At 58.9% G+C, this 17,721-nt stretch overlaps 3 protein-coding genes across 3 annotated transcripts; all 3 read left to right on the plus strand.

The window, feature by feature from the left end:
* Positions 1-1,557, plus strand: LOC124089863 (interferon lambda-4). Its single transcript, XM_046440095.1, has 6 exons — positions 1-115; positions 267-445; positions 848-919; positions 992-1,135; positions 1,248-1,322; positions 1,459-1,557. The coding sequence occupies exons 1-6, from the start codon at positions 1-3 to the stop codon at positions 1,555-1,557; spliced, it is 684 nt and encodes a 227-aa protein (XP_046296051.1).
* Positions 1,558-4,026: 2,469 nt separating this feature from the next.
* LOC124089864 (interferon lambda-3) lies at positions 4,027-5,394 on the plus strand. Its single transcript, XM_046440096.1, has 6 exons — positions 4,027-4,036; positions 4,128-4,309; positions 4,578-4,655; positions 4,885-5,028; positions 5,124-5,219; positions 5,296-5,394. Exons 1-6 carry the CDS (start codon positions 4,027-4,029, stop codon positions 5,392-5,394), a joined length of 609 nt encoding a protein of 202 aa, XP_046296052.1.
* A 3,763-nt stretch (positions 5,395-9,157) lies between these two features.
* LOC124089865 (interferon lambda-3-like) lies at positions 9,158-16,250 on the plus strand. Its single transcript, XM_046440097.1, has 6 exons — positions 9,158-9,320; positions 14,259-14,377; positions 15,391-15,468; positions 15,695-15,850; positions 15,946-16,029; positions 16,106-16,250. The coding sequence occupies exons 1-6, from the start codon at positions 9,158-9,160 to the stop codon at positions 16,202-16,204; spliced, it is 699 nt and encodes a 232-aa protein (XP_046296053.1). The 3' UTR covers positions 16,205-16,250.
* Positions 16,251-17,721: the final 1,471 nt, after the last annotated feature.

Consider the following 17,721-nt stretch of genomic DNA (forward strand, 5'->3'; position numbering starts at 1 on the left):
ATGGCCCTGAGGCCACTGCGGAAGGTGGACACCACTCTGCACACCACACAGGAGACAGAGAGGGGCACCTCCAGGCATCGAGTGCACATCAGAGGTGAAGAGCGAGGGGCCAGAGGTGAGAGGACAGAGGGCCTCGGGTTCCACGCGGTCTGTCCTCTGCATGCCTACAGCGCATGCTCTCTGAGGACCCCTCCACTCAACCAGAGGCAGGGGGCTGCCCTGGAAGGCTCATCCTTGGGTCTCCCTGACGTCCTCGCCTCCTGCAGGAGCAGAGATGAGGCCCAGGAGCGGAGCTTTTTGGGTGGCCTTGTGGCTGTGGGTCCTGTGGACACTGGGTGTGGCCTCGGACTCCAGGGGGACAGTGCCTAGGCGCTGCCTGCTGTCACACTACCGCTCGCTGGACCCGAGGGCACTGGCGGCAGTCAAGGCGCTGAGGGACAGCTATGTGAGTGGGGACCGACCTCCAGCCCTGCGCCCAGCCCTGAGCCCACCAGCGGCCAGCGCGCACCCATCCTTGTCCCCAGCGCCCCTGCGACCAGCGCTGAGCCGCGCCTCTGGGACTGTGCTGCAGGATTCTGAGCAGGACGCTCCCCAGAGCCCGAGCTCCAGCACCACCCTGGCTGGGCGCCAGCGGAGGGGCGCGTCGCGCTGGGCGGCGGGGGGTCCCGGTGGCGGCGCCAGGCGGGGCCCGGGGAGCGTGGGGCACATCTCAGCCCCGCCCCCGCGTCGCAGAGCTGCTGCGCCCAGGGGACCACGGGGGAGCCACCTGGCCAGACCCGCGCCGCGTCCCCACATCCTCGCGGGCTCCGCGATTAGGTGTCAGCCTCACCTGACGCTTGTCCCGCAGGAGGAAGAGACCCTGAGCTGGAGGCCACGCAACTGCTCCTTCCGCCCCCGGAGGGACCATCCGCGGCCCTCGGTGAGGCCAGGTGCCTGGGAGGGGGCGCGGGGCGCTGGCGCGGCGACTCTAACTGCCATCGGGTCTCCACAGTCCTGTGCTGGGCTGCGCCACGTGGCCCGCAGCATCGCGGACGCCCAGGAGGTGCTGAGGGGCCTGCGACACCCGGAGATGCTCCCAGGCACCGATCAGACCCTGCAGCTGCTGGCGGCGGCGGGACGCGACCTGGAGACCTGCGTGAGTGACAGCGATTCTCGTCCTCGTGGTGCCCAAGAAATCTGGGTCTGGGTCTGGTTAGGAGGGACGCTGGGGCCGGCGGCTGCCCCACTGACCCGCGTTGCCCCTGCAGCTCCAGCTGATCCCGCAGGGCTCCAGGAGGAGGTCCCCCAGGCCACCGCGGAGGCGTCACAAACCCCGCAGAGCTGTGAGTGCAGCGGGCAGTGCAGGGCTCCCACCGAGGGGACAGCAGCGGGTGGAAAGATAACCAGGAGCCTGGGGGCCACGGGGCCCTGTCCAGGAGGTCCTGGGGAAGGACAGTCCTGACTCCTGCTGGCTTCCAGGACTCGCCTCGCTGCCATGAAGCCTCTGTCATCTTCAACCTGCTGCGCCTGCTCACGCGGGACCTCAGGCTGGTGGCGCACTGGGGACCCTGTGTCTGACCTGCTGGGCTTCGCGGGGATCCCGAACCTGGAGCCACTGGATGCTGGGCCCTAAACCGGGCATGTCTCTTGGCCAATGGACGCTGAGGCTCCAGACACTGGCCCCACCAGGACCCACTGGCACCGGCTCTTCCCTGAGAGAAGTTGTGGGTCCCCAGGATGCGGGGCTTTATCGTGGATGAATGACCTCCAGTTATTCCAGTGGCTAGTAAAGCGGAAGAGCCTTGAACTTGGGCACGACCCTCACTGCCTTCAACACTGAGGTTGCCAGGAACCTCAACCCACTTCAGGAATCGTGTCCCTTGATTGGGACCCTGGAAGCCGCCTTGAGAGTCTGAATCTCTGAGTCTCTGACCAACATCCAAAGGGCCCCCATTCCTGAAGGAACTGGGGAGTGAAGGGCACCTGGTCCTGGATTAGTGTCTTCCCTGGACTCTGTTACATGTGTGTTCCTTGTACTGTGAAGTCCCTGTTAGCGCTCCTGACCCCTGTTGTTAATTTATTACAGTTCATACACAGTGTTGCCTTCCATCTTTTCTGTTCTGTGTTTTCATTTGGACTCGCCCTCGACAGCAAGAAGGACTGATGCCCAGAATCGGGGGACAAGAGTGTCAATTCTGACCCTGCCATTCAATTAGAGCTACTCCAGGAAAGTGAGTTCTGTGGGAGGCTCAGTCTCCCCATCTGCACAGAGAGGGCGGCTGCTTCTCTTGCAAAGGAGCAGCACACCTGGAAGTGGTGTTTGTAAGGTCCTTGCTGACATCCTCGGGGTCTTCCCAAATGACCTCCATCAAAGGAGCCTGCGCACAGGTACAGAAATACTCGGATTAGTGCTCTTTGTCCGAACCAGGGGACTAGCCCTCCTGGCTGCCACCTGCAGCCTCCTCCCCAAGGCCACACAGCTCTTAAGGGCCTTGAGCTCCAGAGCGATTGCAGGTCACTGCCTGGGCTGACTGTCCAAGCAGAGGACAGGGCATGTGGATCAGTGGCAGAGCAGTGACCAGCACAGGCAAGGCCCTGGGTCCCATCCCCACACAACACACTCACACTCACACTACACACTCACACTCACACAGACAAAAGCAGTGTAGTGCCAAGGGATTTGCAATCTGTGACAATGAGCAGAATTTGCAGTGGGGACAGTGTCTCCTCCAGGCAGGATTAAGGCTCCTGTACTGGAAACTGAACTGGGAGGTGCATTGGGCACGTCCTGCTCTGATTTGGAAGCCGTTGTATGAATCAGAGCTCAGAGAGTGTGACTGTGTATCCGTTTCCTGGAAGTGTGAATGAGGGACATAGGTTTTGGGATGGAGGCAAGTGTCACAGAGGACTGTCTTTTCTCACAGTCATGAGCTCTAGGTCCAGGAGACCCCAGCACAACAGAGACTGGGACTGGCCTCCAAATTTCAGAGGAAACACTCATAGTCTTGACCTCACTGCTTCCTTGCTGTGTGTCCTAAGGCAGGTCTCTTAACCTCTCTGAGATTCTGCAGTTTGCTACTTACTGCAAAAGGAGGCAAGCCACAGTGCTCCCTGGGTGCGAATGTGCATGTCCAGTGCTGGTGAGATGAAGCATCTTGAGCAGAGCTGGACATGACAGGGCTCAGCACAAGGGGTGGCTCTCCTTCCCTGAGTGGGCTCCGTCCCTCATTCCCCTGGCTCTGTGCTCAGAGCCTCTCCTCAGGACCTGCCTGCTGCGCACGCCCTGCTGTGCCCCTGCCTCTCCGGTTTTGTTTTCTGTTACTTGACACAGCACAGGGCAGCTGCCCAGTTGCCAATTGCCCCTGCAAGGAACAGGGCTCAGGAAGGACAGTTTCGAGTTCTTTCCAGGGCTCTGTCCCTGGCCTGCTCTGGGCAGCAGGTGGAGAGGGGTGGGGCGCTCTGGCCTCCTCACTCTGGACCTTCCCTTCCTGACCCTCTGGCCCACAGCCTCCGCCCTGGGCCTCCCCCTCTGGGAATTGCAGTCCTCAGGGCAGCCGCTCCCTGGGGTGCCCTGCCATCTCCTCCCTGCAGGGGACATCCTGCCCGAGGCTGGTCCCCATCTCTCTGTGCACCCCAGTCCTGGGTCCCTCCCAGCAGCCACCGGAACCCCTTCCTGTGACCCGGGGCCGCCCCAGGGCTGAGGGTTCCCTGGGAGTCGCGTGCCGTGGCCAGGCTGAGTCCCTGTCCCTTTCCCTTTCGCTTCCGCTGCTCACCTGTGCGAGGCCCCGCCCCCGGGCTTCCCCAGCCTGGGCTCCCCTGGTGGCCAGCGCAGGCCTGGGCGCATTTTCGCTTTTCCTACATCAGCTGGGGCTGCCCTGAGCAGGGATAAAAGCTGCCCCATGGAGCTGCAGGGACAGTCCACCCTGCACCACGGGGACAGAAGCTGGGGACACTGCAGCACCCAGACCCAAGGACCTCGGGAGAGAGCCTGGACACAGCCGCAGGTGCACCCTGTGTTCCCATCGCTGACGGCCACCAGACCCGAGGATGAAGCTGGGTGAGCCCCACAGCGTGGCCCGGGTCACCGTCCCCACTCCCCGCTCTGTCCTCGCATCCCCAGCCCCTGACCCTGTCCTCCCGTGGTCCAGGCGCGGCTGCAGGCTGCTGGCTCCTCCTGACGCTGACGTCTGCGGTGCTGACGAGGACACGGGCAGTTCCTGTGCCCAGTCCCCTCAGCGCCCACCCAGATGCCAGGGACTGTGACATGGCCCAGTTCAAGACTCTGGCCCCACGGGAGCTGCAGGCCTTCAGGAAGGCCAGAGACGCCTTTGTGAGTGTCCCTGTCCCTCCTGCCTGTGCCCTGGCCTCCTCCCTGGGCCTCCCCGTGCAGCTCTGTGGGTGGCCCTCAGCCTCCCTGCAGGGCTGGCCTCTGCCCTGTCCACCCTGGGCTCCCCTGGGCGACCTGAGGTCTCTCCCGCAGGGATCCTGCCCTTCCCCTGAGGGAACCTGCCCTCTTCCTACCGTTGGCCCCTCCAGGCCCCTGCCGTGGTCCAGCCTTCGCCCTCCAGTGTGGGCTAACCTGTGCCCTTGCTCCCCAGGAGGAGTCCCTCTTGCTCAAGGACCTCGAGTGCCGCTCCCCGCTCTTGCCCAGGCCCTGGGACCTGCGGCAGCTGCAGGTGAGCTGGCAGAGCCAGGCCAGCCTGGCCTCCGGGGCCCACTCAGCGCCTCCCAGGGACCCTGTCCTTCTCTCCGGTCCCTCTCCCTCCCTGCCCACTGTCCCTCCCCAGTCCTGCCTGCCTGCTCTGCTGTGCCCTCTCCCTGCCCTTCCCCCTCCCCTCCCTGCCCTCCCTCCCTGTCCCTCCCAGCTCTCTCAGGGAGACCTCTCACTGTCTCTGTCCCCCTCAGGTGTGGGAGCGCCCTGTGGCCTTGCAGGCAGAGCTGGCCCTGACGCTGCGGGTCCTGGGGACCATGGCCAACTCGACCCTGGGGGACGTCCTGGACCAGCCCCTTCACACGCTGGGCCACATCCAGTCCCAGCTGCAGGCCTGTGTGAGTCCTGGGGTCCTGGGCGGCTGGGTCATGGCTGTGACACCCGCACGTCCCCTGTGCCCAGGCCCACTTCACACGCCCTCCTCTGCCCACAGGCCCTGGCTCAGCCCACAGCAGGCCCCAGGCCCCAGGGTCGCCACCGCCACCGCCTGTCCCACTGGCTGCAGAGGCTGCAGCAGGCCCCTGAGAAGGTGAGTGGGTGTCAGAGGACGGGGCTGGAGCAGCTGGCCCTGGCCACGGCAGCCACTGAGCCCCTTGTCCCCACAGGAGTCCCCCGTCTGCCTCGAGGCCTCCGTCACCTTCAACCTCCTCCGCCTCCTGGTGCGCGACCTGAAGTGTGTGGCCAGTGGACACCTGTGCGTCTGACCCACACCCTGCTGAGCCGTCGAGGAATCTCAGGTCTCATCTGTGCAGCGATGACACTCCTTAATTTATTGTCCCCAGCCCTCCACGTGGCCTTATTTATTTGTGTGACTCTCAGACCCAGTGAAGTGTTTATTTTTCTACTTTTGTAAACATTGTGCAAATAAACGGCGAGTCCCAGGCTCTCCTGTGAGGCCCGTGACCCTGTGTGTCCTGTTGGTGGCCATCTCTGTCTCCCCCACCTGCAGCTCCCCACAGCCCCTTGTCACCTGTCTGGGGTCTGCCGTGGGAGCTGGGGGGTCGGACTGTGGGGTCCTGGTTTCCTGGGCAGAAGTCAGAGTGTCCCCTGGGCTGCCCTGGGACCCTGCAGGGAGCCCTCCCATTCGCGGGCAGGGGCCACAAGCTGCTCCCTGGTGCTCAGGACTGAGGCCTCTGCTGGCCCTGCAGCGGGATGGCAGCCTGGTCCTGGTCCTTTCCCCAGGGACGCTGCCCCTCAGGGACCAGAGCTGTGCACCAGCCTGGAAAACAGTCCTAATGCTCCAAGAATCATGGCCGCCCTCCCCCTTTGAGGACAGCCCTCTGTCTGCCCTCACCTCTGGGAGGTCATTGCTTACTGTCATGGCCAGGATGGGAGGGGACCAGGACAGAGGTTCTATTTGATCTTCTCTCATCACCATAGATCTCTGGCCCTGCCTGGTCAGGACTCCATGTAACCCCTTCCCCAGGTGTCCCCATGCTGACAGGAGGCTCAGTGTGGCACGCTGGGTCCCCAGGTTCCATAGTCACCCAGATCCTCTGTCCCAGGATTCTGTTCAGGGCAGTGGCCTGTGGCCCCTTGGCGGTGCTGGGCAGGTAATAGGTGACAACTGGCCGTGGGTGAAGAAAGACACAATCTGGGGCCTTGCAGGGTTCCATGGGGTCAACACACCACCACAGCCAAGGTCAGGCTGCCAGTGAGCTGGGACCTCGGGAGAGCTGCAGAGTGGCCCTGGGTGTTCCGTCCCCCCCACGTCGATGCCAGGGACAGCGTGTTTTAGTGTTCTAGGTCTTTGGTGTGTTCAGATGTGGTGTCCCCCCCAAGGTCACGTGTGAGACCATGCAGGAAGGTCTGGGGGAGAAATGGCTGGGCCACAGCCTTGGCCTCAGCAGGGAATTAACCCCTGAGGGATTAACTGAGGGTCACTGGAGGCCGGGGGTGGCTGAAGGATGCGGGGCACTGGGGACGGGGCTAGGAGTATCCATTTGGCGTCTTGGGCATGGAGTCTGCTTCCTGGTCGTCCTGTGAGCTGCTTCCCTCTGCCACACCCTCCGCCCTGATGTCCATCCCCATCTCGAACTCCAAGAAATGGAACCAGCTTTTTATAAACTCAAGACTCTGAAACCATGAGCCTCGGATATCCTTTTGGAGTTTGTGGCCATCCTGGGCCTTCCTCAGAGGCACCCACAATGTCTGCCTCCGTTGTCCCACGGCCTCTGCTACCCGGGGTCTCCCCTTCCTCTCTTCTTCTTGACTTACAAGGACACCAAGGTTCAGGCCCCCCCCCAATGACCTCATCTTAACAGCTCCCATGTGCAATGGCCCTGTCTCTAAATGGGGTCACCCTCTGAGGTACGGGGGTTAGGACTTCCCCACACACTATGGGGGACATAATCCAACCCAGGAGACGTGTGAACCTCAAGGGCAGAGTGATACATGAAGTGAGTAGAAAGGGACTTTTGATACTAATGATCTCTTATATCTAAGTTGTCCTAAGTGTCCTTTACATTTTAAATGGCTTCGTTCACATACAAACGCCCTCCTTGACCTTAACCCCTGGAGGCCAGAGGCGCACACCTGCAGCCCAGCTGCTGAGAGGCTGAGGCAGGAGGATTCCACGTTGGAGGTTCCTCCCAGCAGCGCAGGGAGACCCCGTCTCCAAGTGATAAAGTGGGGGGCTCCCTGTGGACCCCGCGGCCAGGTGCCCTGGGCTCAGCCCCCAGGACAAACAGGAACAGCAACAACAACAAGTCAGGGAATGCGCCCTGGCTGTCAGGAGCCAGCTCAAGGCAGCACAGCACCCAGGTCCTGGCCCCTTGGCAGAAGGGCTGAGGAATGGCTCTTGGACACCCCTGCTGTGACGCTGTAGGTCCCTCTCCCGGGGTCCCATCCCTCCTTCCCACCGGCCCTGGAAGCCTACTCAGGCTGCCTCCTGGGCGAGGGCACAGGGCTTCCTCTCAGGGCCTCTGACCACAGCCCGGGCCCCGCTCCTGGGTTTCTTTATTTGTGCAAATTCAGAGACCCCCATGGCTGCCCACCTGTCCCCCCCAGACGTCTGTTCTACCCCAGGTCTCCCGGGTCAGACCCACAGGCGGCCAGTCTGATCACGCTCTCCATCGCGACAATCGCATCTGCCTTCCCAGGACGTCCGTGTCACTGCCTGGCCTCCTGTCTCAGGTCCTCGCACGCCCACGGCCATCAGGGAGCCGGCTTCTAGGAGCATCCCCAAGTGCCCCTCCTGGCCCTGACGGAGCCACCTTGTGGAGCCTTGATGGTCTGGGTTCCCTTGTCCCCCTGGAAATCAGAGGGTCACCCCCGAAACCCCTCTGTGGGCCCCAGAGCGGGAGGCCATCCAGCCCTATGGGACATTCCCAGCCTCACCCCCCTCCCACCCTCTTCCTGAGGTGCCACCAGGAAACCTGGGCTCCCAGTTCCCAGCCTCCATCGCCCCTGCTGGACTGGCACACGTTCTGTCATAGGAGAAGGCTCCAGGCTGGAGACCTCTCCCTCACCCACCCGCCCAGGCTGCATTATGGTCCCCCAGCAGTCCCAAAGATATGCTGAAGTCCTCGTCCCCCACCTACAATGTGACCTTCTGTGGAGACGGTCTCTATAGTGGCAATCAAGCAAGCAAAGTCATCAGGGTGGGCCCAATGCAGTGGGACTGGTGACCTCCCAGAGGGGGACCTATGCACCCAGACGTGGGCAGGGAGAGGCCCCGTGGAGATGGGGCTGAGCGGGAGGACACGGCTCCTGCCAGACACCCCAAGATCCTGAGGGTGGAGGGCAGGGACCACCACCAAGGAACACGGGGGACCCCCAGGGCCAGTGGGCGAGAAAGTGGTTGTGCCCTGGGAGCCCCCAGGAGTGGGGCCCTCCCTCCAGCTGCACTGGATTGGGGCCCCTGGATGCTGAACCAGGATTGTGGCCCCAGGACTTCAGGGACAGCCTGGTGCCGTGTAAGCCAACACACGTGGAGGAGCCAGAAATGAAGGTGACGGTCTGCTTGGCGTCACGGTCATCTGAAGTCCTTGCCAGATCACCCAGCTGGGGACACCTCCAGTTCTGACTAGGGGGACATAGCTGCTCCTGCAGGCCCAGGGGGCTCTGGGAGTGGAGGTTGTCACTGCTCTGACCCCGTGTCCCCAAGGCAGTTCTCCAGGTCCCTCAGGGGCAGGGGCCCTGGTGGCTGGGAGTCACCCTTCGTGGGTTCCACCGCTCTGAAGACGCTCTCCCGTGTCCTCTTCCTCTACGACCAGCACGGACCTGGGGTCCCTCTGACGTGATGGCACTGCATCTCCTGAGCCTCTCAGTGTCTCTGAGAATCAGCGTCTCGGCCAGAGCCATCGGGTCCCAGGGTCCTTGCTCAGTTTCCCCGAGTTTCTCTGGCACCAGGGATTCTGTCCCTCGCAGCCTCCTCTTGCCAGCGTCCCAACCCTGCCACCAGGGTGACGGCTCTCTCCATTGTGCCACTGAGCACGGCAGGGACAGTATGCTCTACCTGTCACCATGCGCAGGTCCCCACGGCCAGCCCAGCAGCCAGTGATCCCGTTCCAGAGGCTCAGAGCCAAGTCCACTGGGACCTCTTTGGGGAGGAAGGCCGAGGCCTGGCTCCTGGGAGCGCTGAGGGGCACCTCTGAGGAGGCGGCTTCAGGGGACGCCTTGCAGGGACGTGAGGGGCCACAGCAGAGGGTCCAAGGTTCCCCCAAGTGCAGCCGGGTCCTTTCCCCCCACTGCGGAGCTCTGGCACTGGGTGGCCCCAGAGCTGTCCCTCCTGCAGCTGTTTCAGGGGCTCTAGTCCCTTGGTGGCAGCTGACACTGACCATGGGCTGTCCACTCGGAAGGGACTAGATTGAGGCGAGGCACTTGCCTGTGGCTCCCTGTCCTTCCCTTTCCCCAGAAAGAATGTCCCCAGGAGCCCCGAGCACTGGACACGGGGGTGTGGTGGGGTCCTGAGGAAGGGACCTGGGTGGAGCAGCAGGTGGCCCATGTGGCCTGCCCTGGCGCTGTCCCTCCCCAGGCCTGGGGGTGACCCTCTCCATATATTCCCATGATTGCTTATTTTTATAAAAATAGGAAAGTAAAATATTTCTCTTCTCTGTTTCTTACAAGGATCTCTAAATTGTCCAAGCCAACAAGAGCCCGGCTGCGGACCCGCTGCCCCAGCCCAGGCCCAGGGCCGCCCTGCTGGTGGGGACTGCCAGCCGAGCAGGTCACCGAGACACCAGGACATGGCAGAAGGCAGGAGCGGGTCCCTGTGCCCTCCACCCGGACAGGAGGTCAGAGAGGGACAGGAGGACTCTGTGTGTCCGGCCGGGCTCCCTGCGGTCCTGCTCCGAGTCCCCAGGACAGGGCTGCAGCGTCCTGGCTCAGGGTCTCAGCGCCTGGCGGAGCCCGATCCTCCTCAGCAGGAGAAGGCGCCCAGGACGGAGCCACCCGGGGCCAAGTAACATTGGCATCAGGACGTTTCCTGCCGTGATGTCATTGTCCACGAGCTTCTTCGTCACTGCGTGGCATGGCGGAGTCACCTGGCTGCCGTAACAACCACCGTGCTCAGGAGTGAGATGAGCTAAAGGGACCTGAAGGGGCAGAAGTGAGTGTGCGGGAGGCCCTCGGGTGACAGTCACAGGTCTGCTGGCGCTCCTGTGGCTGGATGCACGCGTTGTGACGGTGTGTGGTGGCCTGAATGGTCGTTGTGACAGTGTGTGGTGGCCTGAATGGTGGCCCCACCCTCGGCCCTAACTCCTGGGCCCTGAGGATATGTAGCCCCGCCTGGCAGAGGGACTTGCAGGTGACATGAAGGGAGGGCCATGGGGACAGGACGTCTGGGCTGTCCAGTGCCCTCACTGAGGGCCTCATCAGGGGAGACAGGAGGCTAGTGTCCCTTCAGGAGGGGTGACAAGCGGAGCAGGAGGGTGCAGTGACGTGAGGGAGCCATGAGGAGCCTGGAACGCAGGAGTCTCAGAGCTGAAAAGGTGAACCCTGTCTCGGGGACCCCGAAGGAACTGGCCCCCCAACCTTGAGTTCAGATGTCTGACCTTCAGAATTCCTTGGCTTTTGAGGCACTGGCTGGTCGGTTTGTCCCTATTCCTGTTCCTTTTGATTAAATAATTTCCATTTACATATTTGTGCATTGGTTTTGTGTTGCTGGGGATCAACTCCAGGCCTCTCTCGTGCTAAGCAAGTGCCCTACCACTGAGCTGCACCCCCAGTCCTGTCCTGTAGCCAATATACCCCATGTCTGCCATCTTAACCACTTCAAGGCCTCCAGTTCAGCTGTTTGAAGCAGATTCACCCTGTGGAGCTACAACTGCCCGGCCCTGTCCATCCCGCTAAACCAAATCTCCAGCCCTGCCCCCCCACTCCTCCTCACCTTGGCAACTACCATCCTGCTGTGTCTCTCTGCATGTGACCTCTTTATGGACTTCCTGTAAGTGTGGTCACGTTGTATTTGTCCTTTGGTGACTGTTTTTTTCCGCTTCCCAGGACTGAGTTGGATGCACACCTTTGGCTGATCCATTCATCATTGCCCATTTTGAGTTGTTCTACACAGTTTATGCTGTTTTGTTATAGCAGCCGTAAGAGACTAATACAGAGAGGAAATGTCAAATTTTAGGTTGAAGTGAATGAATATATATATATATATTTTTTTTTTTCTTTTTTTCTGCCCTTCCAAACCACAGCCCACCCTGGATTGTTCTGCCCTGCTCTGGGTCTGTCCTCATCTGCACAGGAAAGTCTGCCCCTCAGGCAGGTCCTGATTCCAACAGAGCAGGGCCACCTGCCTGTGTTTCAAGGCTAGGTCCTGGGGAGGGGGAAGTCACGCGGCCACAGGGAGCCCAGAGGATGAGAGGAGAGGGAACCTTCGGTTTGGGGGCAGTCATCCTCAGCTTTCCACAGTTGTGACAAAATGAACCAGCTTAGGGGAGCAAAGAGTTATTTGGGTTCACATTCCAGAGGCTGCGGTCCAAGGTCACTGGGCTCCATTGTCTCTGGGCTGTGGTGAGGCTGACCATTATGGTGGGGAGTGCAGTGGTCAGAAAGGAGAGAGTGTGAGAGAGAGAGGGAGAGAGAGAGAGAGCGCGCTGGGGACAAGACATATCCTTCAGGGCACACCTCCAGCTGCGCCCCACCTCCCACAATTTCCTCTACCTCCCCAAAGTCCATTCGATCATGAATCCACCCATGGATTAATCCACGGATGACATCTCTCCCCCAAAGCCCCTGGGAACACTGCTGCCCTGGGGACCACGGAATTCCACACCATAACAGTGGCCAATACTGGTCTCCATATCTAGGACGAGGAGGGAGGGTAGGGGATTGGGTGGACAAGAAAAGTCAGCCCCTGTGTCCCCTCAGGGGACTCCTGAGATGTGCAAGAGTCAGGTGACAGAGAACCCAGCCAAGTGTCCTCAGGAAACCCCACACCTCTGAAGGCAGGAGGTGCAGGTGAGACCAGGTGTGAGACGGAGCTCCGCCTCCCTCAGCGCGTCCCTGCTGCGCAGGCTCAGCCAGGTCTCCTCGCCAATCCCTCACTGTCAAGGCGACAGGAAGCCCAGTTCCCACCTTCAAAGTGTGAAGAGGAGTCTCCATCTTTTTTAGGGCGTAGATACCAAGGATTGAGCTCAGGGGCCCTTCACCACTGAGCCACACCCCAGCCCTTTTTGTTTTTAATTTGGAGACAAGGTCTCATTGAGTTGCTGAGGGGCCTCACTTTCACTGAGGCTGGCTTTGAACTCCGCAATCCTCCTGCCTCAGCCTCCCGGGCTGCTGGGGTGGCAGGCGTGGTGCACTGCGGATTCTGTCTTATGTGTGGAAATGTCAGGACGGGCAGGGCCGGTGAGGGGCCCCTCACGTGCTCCCTTGGCACTGACGGTCCCTCTATCTGTGATGATGTCACCTTCTGCAACCGTCTCACAGCACGTGGCTCCCTCTGCACACCCCACTCCATCTCCCGCTTAATTTTTCTCGAAAGCACTTCTTGCAACGGACTTCGTTGTTATTATTTATTGTTTTGCTATCGTCTGGCCCTCCCACTAGAACACCTCCAGGAGGGGCAGGCATAATCTTCGTGACTTTTGTTCTTGGTAGATCCGGGATGTCTAGAAGTTTCCACCCACAGTAAACGTCCCATAAATACTTCCTGGACCAATGATGGGCTAAATAGAGGAAAGGGTTGGTCACAGTCAACGGGGTCCTTCAAAGGCTTTAGCTGCACCTGAACTCCTCTGTGACACTTTCATTACTGTCTCCCCATTGGTATCAGATGTGGGGGGCTGTCCTTTCATTTGTGTGTGTGTTTAAAAGTTTTTGACTATTTATTATTCTGATGCATGCTCACAATTGACAAGAATAATTTTTAAAGCCTGGATATTGACACCGTATCCTCATATCAAATTATCACACTGTATTCCCCCCCCCAAATGTGTACAGTTTTAAAATAATTTTTTTTGGTATTGGGGATTGAACCCAGGGGTGCTTTACCATTGGGTTACATCTCCATCTCCCCCACCACCACCTTTTAAAATTTTGTTTTGAGATAGAACCTCACTTATGCTGAGGCTAGCCTCAAACTTGTGTCCTCCTGTCTCAGCCTCCCCAGTTGCTGGGATTACAGGCATGCGCCACCATGCCTGGCTAAAATAACACTAAAATAATTCTGAACAAAGAAAAAAAGAGGGTTGAACCCCAAAAGGCTTTAAGTGAAACTGGATGTCCACACCTGACCACAATTTACCCAGAAGAAGCTTTGCTATCACTCAGAGGCCAATAAGCACATTGAAAGAAGGAGAATTTTTAAAGAAAGAAGAAAACAAATTATAAATGGAATTAACAGGTAGAAATGTTTCCTTGATTTCACCCTCTGCAGATCACACCGGGCCCACAGGTTCATGAGTGACCATCTGATAATAAACTTTGTGGTCCATACGTTTAGTAACAATCACAAGTCCCTGTTGCTTGGTGCACACTCAGATCCAGTCAATGAACTTCCCATCTTCACACTTTCTTTTCTTTTCGAGTAACGTGTATCAAGTGTTCCTATGAATGCAGTTCGGTGAGATGTTTCAGAACCTGAATGGGCCCGCACTGATCAAATCCTTCAATTCTCTACGTTCTTGATAATTGTTATCTTGGTTCAGGGGATTGAACCCAGGGGGCTTTACCACTGAGCTGCATCCCCAGCCTTTGCACTGTTGTGTTTTGAGGCCGTCCTGCTTCGGTGCTGAGGCTGGTCTGGAGCTTGTGAGCCTCCTCCGTCAGCCTCCCGGTCTGGGTTACAGGCCTGCGCGCCGCATCTTACCCTCTTAGTTTTCTTTAGTTCTATCTTTGGCTTATTAACTCTCTCTGTCCTTCCATCCCACAGCACTCCTCCCTCTGGGTGGTCTCCCTTCCCCTAAGCAGCCTCCCCTTAGGAGCCTCCAACAACCTCTCCCCCAAGTACCTGCTCACAGCCCCCGTGTGGGCGTGGCCAGAACAAGCCCCTCCCACACCTGCCCCGCACCTGCGGGGCGGCCTCTTGGACCCACCCCGAGCTGCCAGGAATCGTCCCGCTCAGGAAGTCGCCTTCCGGTGGGAGAACTCCGAACCTGGGTCTGTTTCCCTATCCCAGGGCTCCCCGGCCCCGCCCCGGGCTTCCCCGGCCCCAGGCTCCCGGTGCCCGCAGTGTGGGCGCGTTTCCTGCAGCGGCGGCGGGGTGTGCCCTCCTGGCCCGACGCCCGGGAGCTGGGGGTGGGGGGGTGACAGCCTGGGTGGAGCGGGAAGTGCTGGCATTTTTTTTTTTTTTCTGTTTCTTAGTTTTAATAGAGTTGCTCCTAACGTTTCTCTGGTAGGATTGGTGTGAGGTGTGTTGGACTGCATGCTCCTTGTGATGATTTACACACAGGATTTTACCAGGTTCCTAAAATCAATTCAAACCATCAGTCAGAAGGACTTAGAAACAGCATACCACAGGGACACAGCCACATCAGTGTTTATAGCGGCACGATTCACAACAGCTAAACTGTGGAGCCAACCTAGATGCCCTTCAGTAGATGAATGGATTAAAAAATGTGGCAAATATACACAATGGAATATTACTCAGCAGTAAAGGAGAATAAGATCATGGCATTTGCAGGGAAATGGATGGAGTTAGAGAAGATAATGCTAAGTGAAGTTAGCCAATCCCAAAAAACCAAATGCCGAATGTTTTCTCTGATAATAAGGAGTCTGACTCATAGTGCGGTAGGGAGGGGGAGCATTAGATGAGGATTAGATGAACTCTAGATAGGGCAGAGGGGTGGGCGGGGAAGGGAGGAAGGGGGGGTCAGCAATAAAGGTGGAATGTGATGGACATCATTATCCAAAGTACATGTATGAAGACATGAATTGGTGTGAACATACTTTATATATAAACAGAGATATGGAAAACTGTGCTCTATATGTGTAATAAGAATTGTAATGCATTCCGCTGTTATGTATTTAAAAAATAAAATCAATTAAAAAATGCTGGCATTTTGAGGCTGAGATCTAGAAGAGGAGACTGAGGTCAGAGATGCCCTAGGAGAGCAAGTGTGAGACCCTGAGCCTGGGAGAGCTGCAGCCTCCTCTTGGGGAAGAGGCCCAGGAGCCAGGAAGGAAGCTGGGGGAGGTGAAGGTGAGGCTTTGAGAGGGTGAAGGACCCCTTCATGAGGCTCCCTGGGCCCCTATTGTGTAGGCTAACCTTCGCCCTCCAGTGTGGGCTAACCTGTGCCCTTGCTCCCCAGGAGGAGCCCCTCTTGCTCAAGGACCTCGAGTGCCGCTCCCCGCTCTTGCCCAGGCCCTGGGACCTGCGGCAGCTGCAGGTGAGCTGGCAGAGCCAGGCCAGCCTGGCCTCCGGGGCCCACTCAGCGCCTCCCAGGGACCCTGTCCTTCTCTCCGGTCCCTCTCCCTCCCTGCCCACTGTCCCTCCCCAGTCCTGCCTGCTCTGCTGTGCCCTCTCCCTGCCCCTCCCCCTCCCCCTCCCTGCCCTCCCTCCCTGTCCCTCCCAGCTCTCTCAGGGAGACCTCTCACTGTCTCTGTCCCCCTCAGGTGTGGGAGCGCCCTGTGGCCTTGCAGGCAGAGCTGGCCCTGACGCTGCGGGTCCTGGGGACCATGGCCACCTCGACCCTGGGGGACGTCCTGGACCAGCCCCTTCACACGCTGGGCCACATCCAGTCCCAGCTGCAGGCCTGTGTGAGTCCTGGGGTCCTGGGCGGCTGGGTCATGGCTGTGACACCCGCACGTCCCCTGTGCCCAGGCCCACTTCACACGCCCTCCTCTGCCCACAGGCCCTGGCTCAGCCCACAGCAGGCCCCAGGCCCCAGGGTCGCCACCGCCACCGCCTGTCCCACTGGCTGCAGAGGCTGCAGCAGGCCCCCGAGAAGGTGAGTGGGTGTCAGAGGACGGGGCTGGAGCAGCTGGCCCTGGCCACGGCAGCCACTGAGCCCCTGGTCCCCACAGGAGTCCCCCGTCTGCCTCGAGGCCTCTGTCACCTTCAACCTCCTCCGCCTCCTGGTGCGAGACCTGAAGTGTGTGGCCAGTGGACACCTGTGCGTCTGACCCACACCCTGCTGCATGTCCCAGCCCCTTAGATATCATGAGGCCCTTCGATCGCGGCCTCCAAAGGTATTTGGTTGTAAAGTCCCCAAAGATGTTTATTCTTGTGATTTTTATGCACATTGTGAAAAGTAAACAATTTGCCTGTGACATTGACCTTGTTTGTCTAAGTGACTGCACCCTGTGTCTGACTGTGACTGACAGAGACGGGGTGTGGGGGAAGGGGAGACAGTGAGAAAGGGGGAGAGGGAGAACCTCAAGGAACAAATGGGGATCACGAGGGACACTTTCGGCTGCACGTCCTGGGCCATTTCCCAGCCGCTGATTTAAACACGACCAACAGTAACAAGGAACAAGCTGCCCGAGGGGGCTGTGTCCGGGTCAGGTCAGCAGGACGGTGGCCTCCTCCTGGGCTCGGGTCTGCACCGGGTGTGTCTCTAAGGACACTGGTCGTGACTGTGTCACATCCGCCATCACCGCCTTTGGTGGTGGTTTCCATTCTCGGCCACTGTGACTGCGTCCTTGGGACCGCAGAGTCCACACAGAAGGGAGATGTATTTCTTCCAGTTCCAGAGCTGGGGAGTCCAGGGCTCTGGCCAGCTCTGCAGGGAGCGCCTGCCCCAGGCCACAGAGCTCGTGGAGGGCGTGGCCTCTCACCTGTCCGGAAAGGCGCATGCGTGGGAGCAGGACCGTCCAGGGAACTCAGCTGGAGCCCCCTCCCGGGCTAGGAACAGCCTTCATCCATCCTGAAGGTGGCGGCCCGTGACCCAGTCACCTCTTGTAGTTCCGCCTCTTGTTGCTGTTGCAGTGGCAATGAGATTTCGACTTGCACAATGTCAGGGTGGGGACCTCTTGGGAGGAATGTCCCAGAGAGAGATGTCATCCCGAAGGCGTTTCTTTGATGGGCCTAGGTAGGTTAGAACTCATTTTGATTGCAAGCAACAGAAACCCTCTTGAGCTAGCCTAAGTGGAAGGGGAATGGTGGGTGCCGTGAAAACGTGTTAAGGAGTCGAGGGGAAGCTTCTGGCATTACCTTGGAAGTCCAATAGATGCAGACTCTATGAGCCAGAAACTCTCCCTCTAAGATATATCAATGGGGACTCCAGCACCTGTGCACTGAAGCCGGCACAAGAATGTACTTTGGAGCATTGTTGGTGACAACGAGAAATTAGAAACCACCCTAAGAGCCACCAACTGGATGGATAAAGGAAATGGGGTCTGGGAAACTATGCAGTAAGAGAATGAATGAGGGCTGGGGCTGTGGCTCGGTAGTAGAGCACTCGTCCAGCATGCATGAGGCACTGGGTTCGATCCTCAGCACCACATCAATGTAAAATAAAGATATTGTGTCCACCCACCTAGATACCTAAAGCTAAAAAATAAATATTGAAAAAAGTAAAGAAAATTAATGAACAGCTTTTTTTTTTTTTCCTGGTACTGGGGACTGAACCCGGGGTGCTCAACCTCTGAGCCACATCTCCAGTTTGTTGTTATTGTTGTTGTTTTGTTTTGTTTTGTTT

This window comes from Marmota monax, unplaced genomic scaffold (genome assembly GCF_021218885.2).
Source record: "Marmota monax isolate L192 unplaced genomic scaffold, Marmota_monax_Labrador192_F-V1.1 WCK01_AAM20220418_F8-fsc00228, whole genome shotgun sequence".
Classification (NCBI taxonomy): Eukaryota; Metazoa; Chordata; class Mammalia; order Rodentia; family Sciuridae; genus Marmota; species Marmota monax.

What these genes read in the sequence shown, in the direction of transcription:
- LOC124089863 (XM_046440095.1), top strand. Translation starts at nt 1, where the DNA reads ATGGCCCTGAGGCCACTGCGGAAGGTGGACACCACTCTGCACACCACA. An exon ending in TGAAGAGCGAGGGGCCAGAG is followed by an intron (nt 116 to 266) that starts GTGAGAGGACAG and finishes CGCCTCCTGCAG; the next exon opens with GAGCAGAGATGAGGCCCAGG. An exon ending in AGGCGCTGAGGGACAGCTAT is followed by an intron (nt 446 to 847) that starts GTGAGTGGGGAC and finishes CTTGTCCCGCAG; the next exon opens with GAGGAAGAGACCCTGAGCTG.
- LOC124089864 (XM_046440096.1), top strand. An exon ending in GGGACCTGCGGCAGCTGCAG is followed by an intron (nt 4,656 to 4,884) that starts GTGAGCTGGCAG and finishes TGTCCCCCTCAG; the next exon opens with GTGTGGGAGCGCCCTGTGGC. An exon ending in AGTCCCAGCTGCAGGCCTGT is followed by an intron (nt 5,029 to 5,123) that starts GTGAGTCCTGGG and finishes CTCTGCCCACAG; the next exon opens with GCCCTGGCTCAGCCCACAGC.
- LOC124089865 (XM_046440097.1), top strand. Translation starts at nt 9,158, where the DNA reads ATGCGCAGGTCCCCACGGCCAGCCCAGCAGCCAGTGATCCCGTTCCAG. An exon ending in AGGGGACGCCTTGCAGGGAC is followed by an intron (nt 9,321 to 14,258) that starts GTGAGGGGCCAC and finishes TCCCTATCCCAG; the next exon opens with GGCTCCCCGGCCCCGCCCCG. An exon ending in CCGACGCCCGGGAGCTGGGG is followed by an intron (nt 14,378 to 15,390) that starts GTGGGGGGGTGA and finishes CTTGCTCCCCAG; the next exon opens with GAGGAGCCCCTCTTGCTCAA.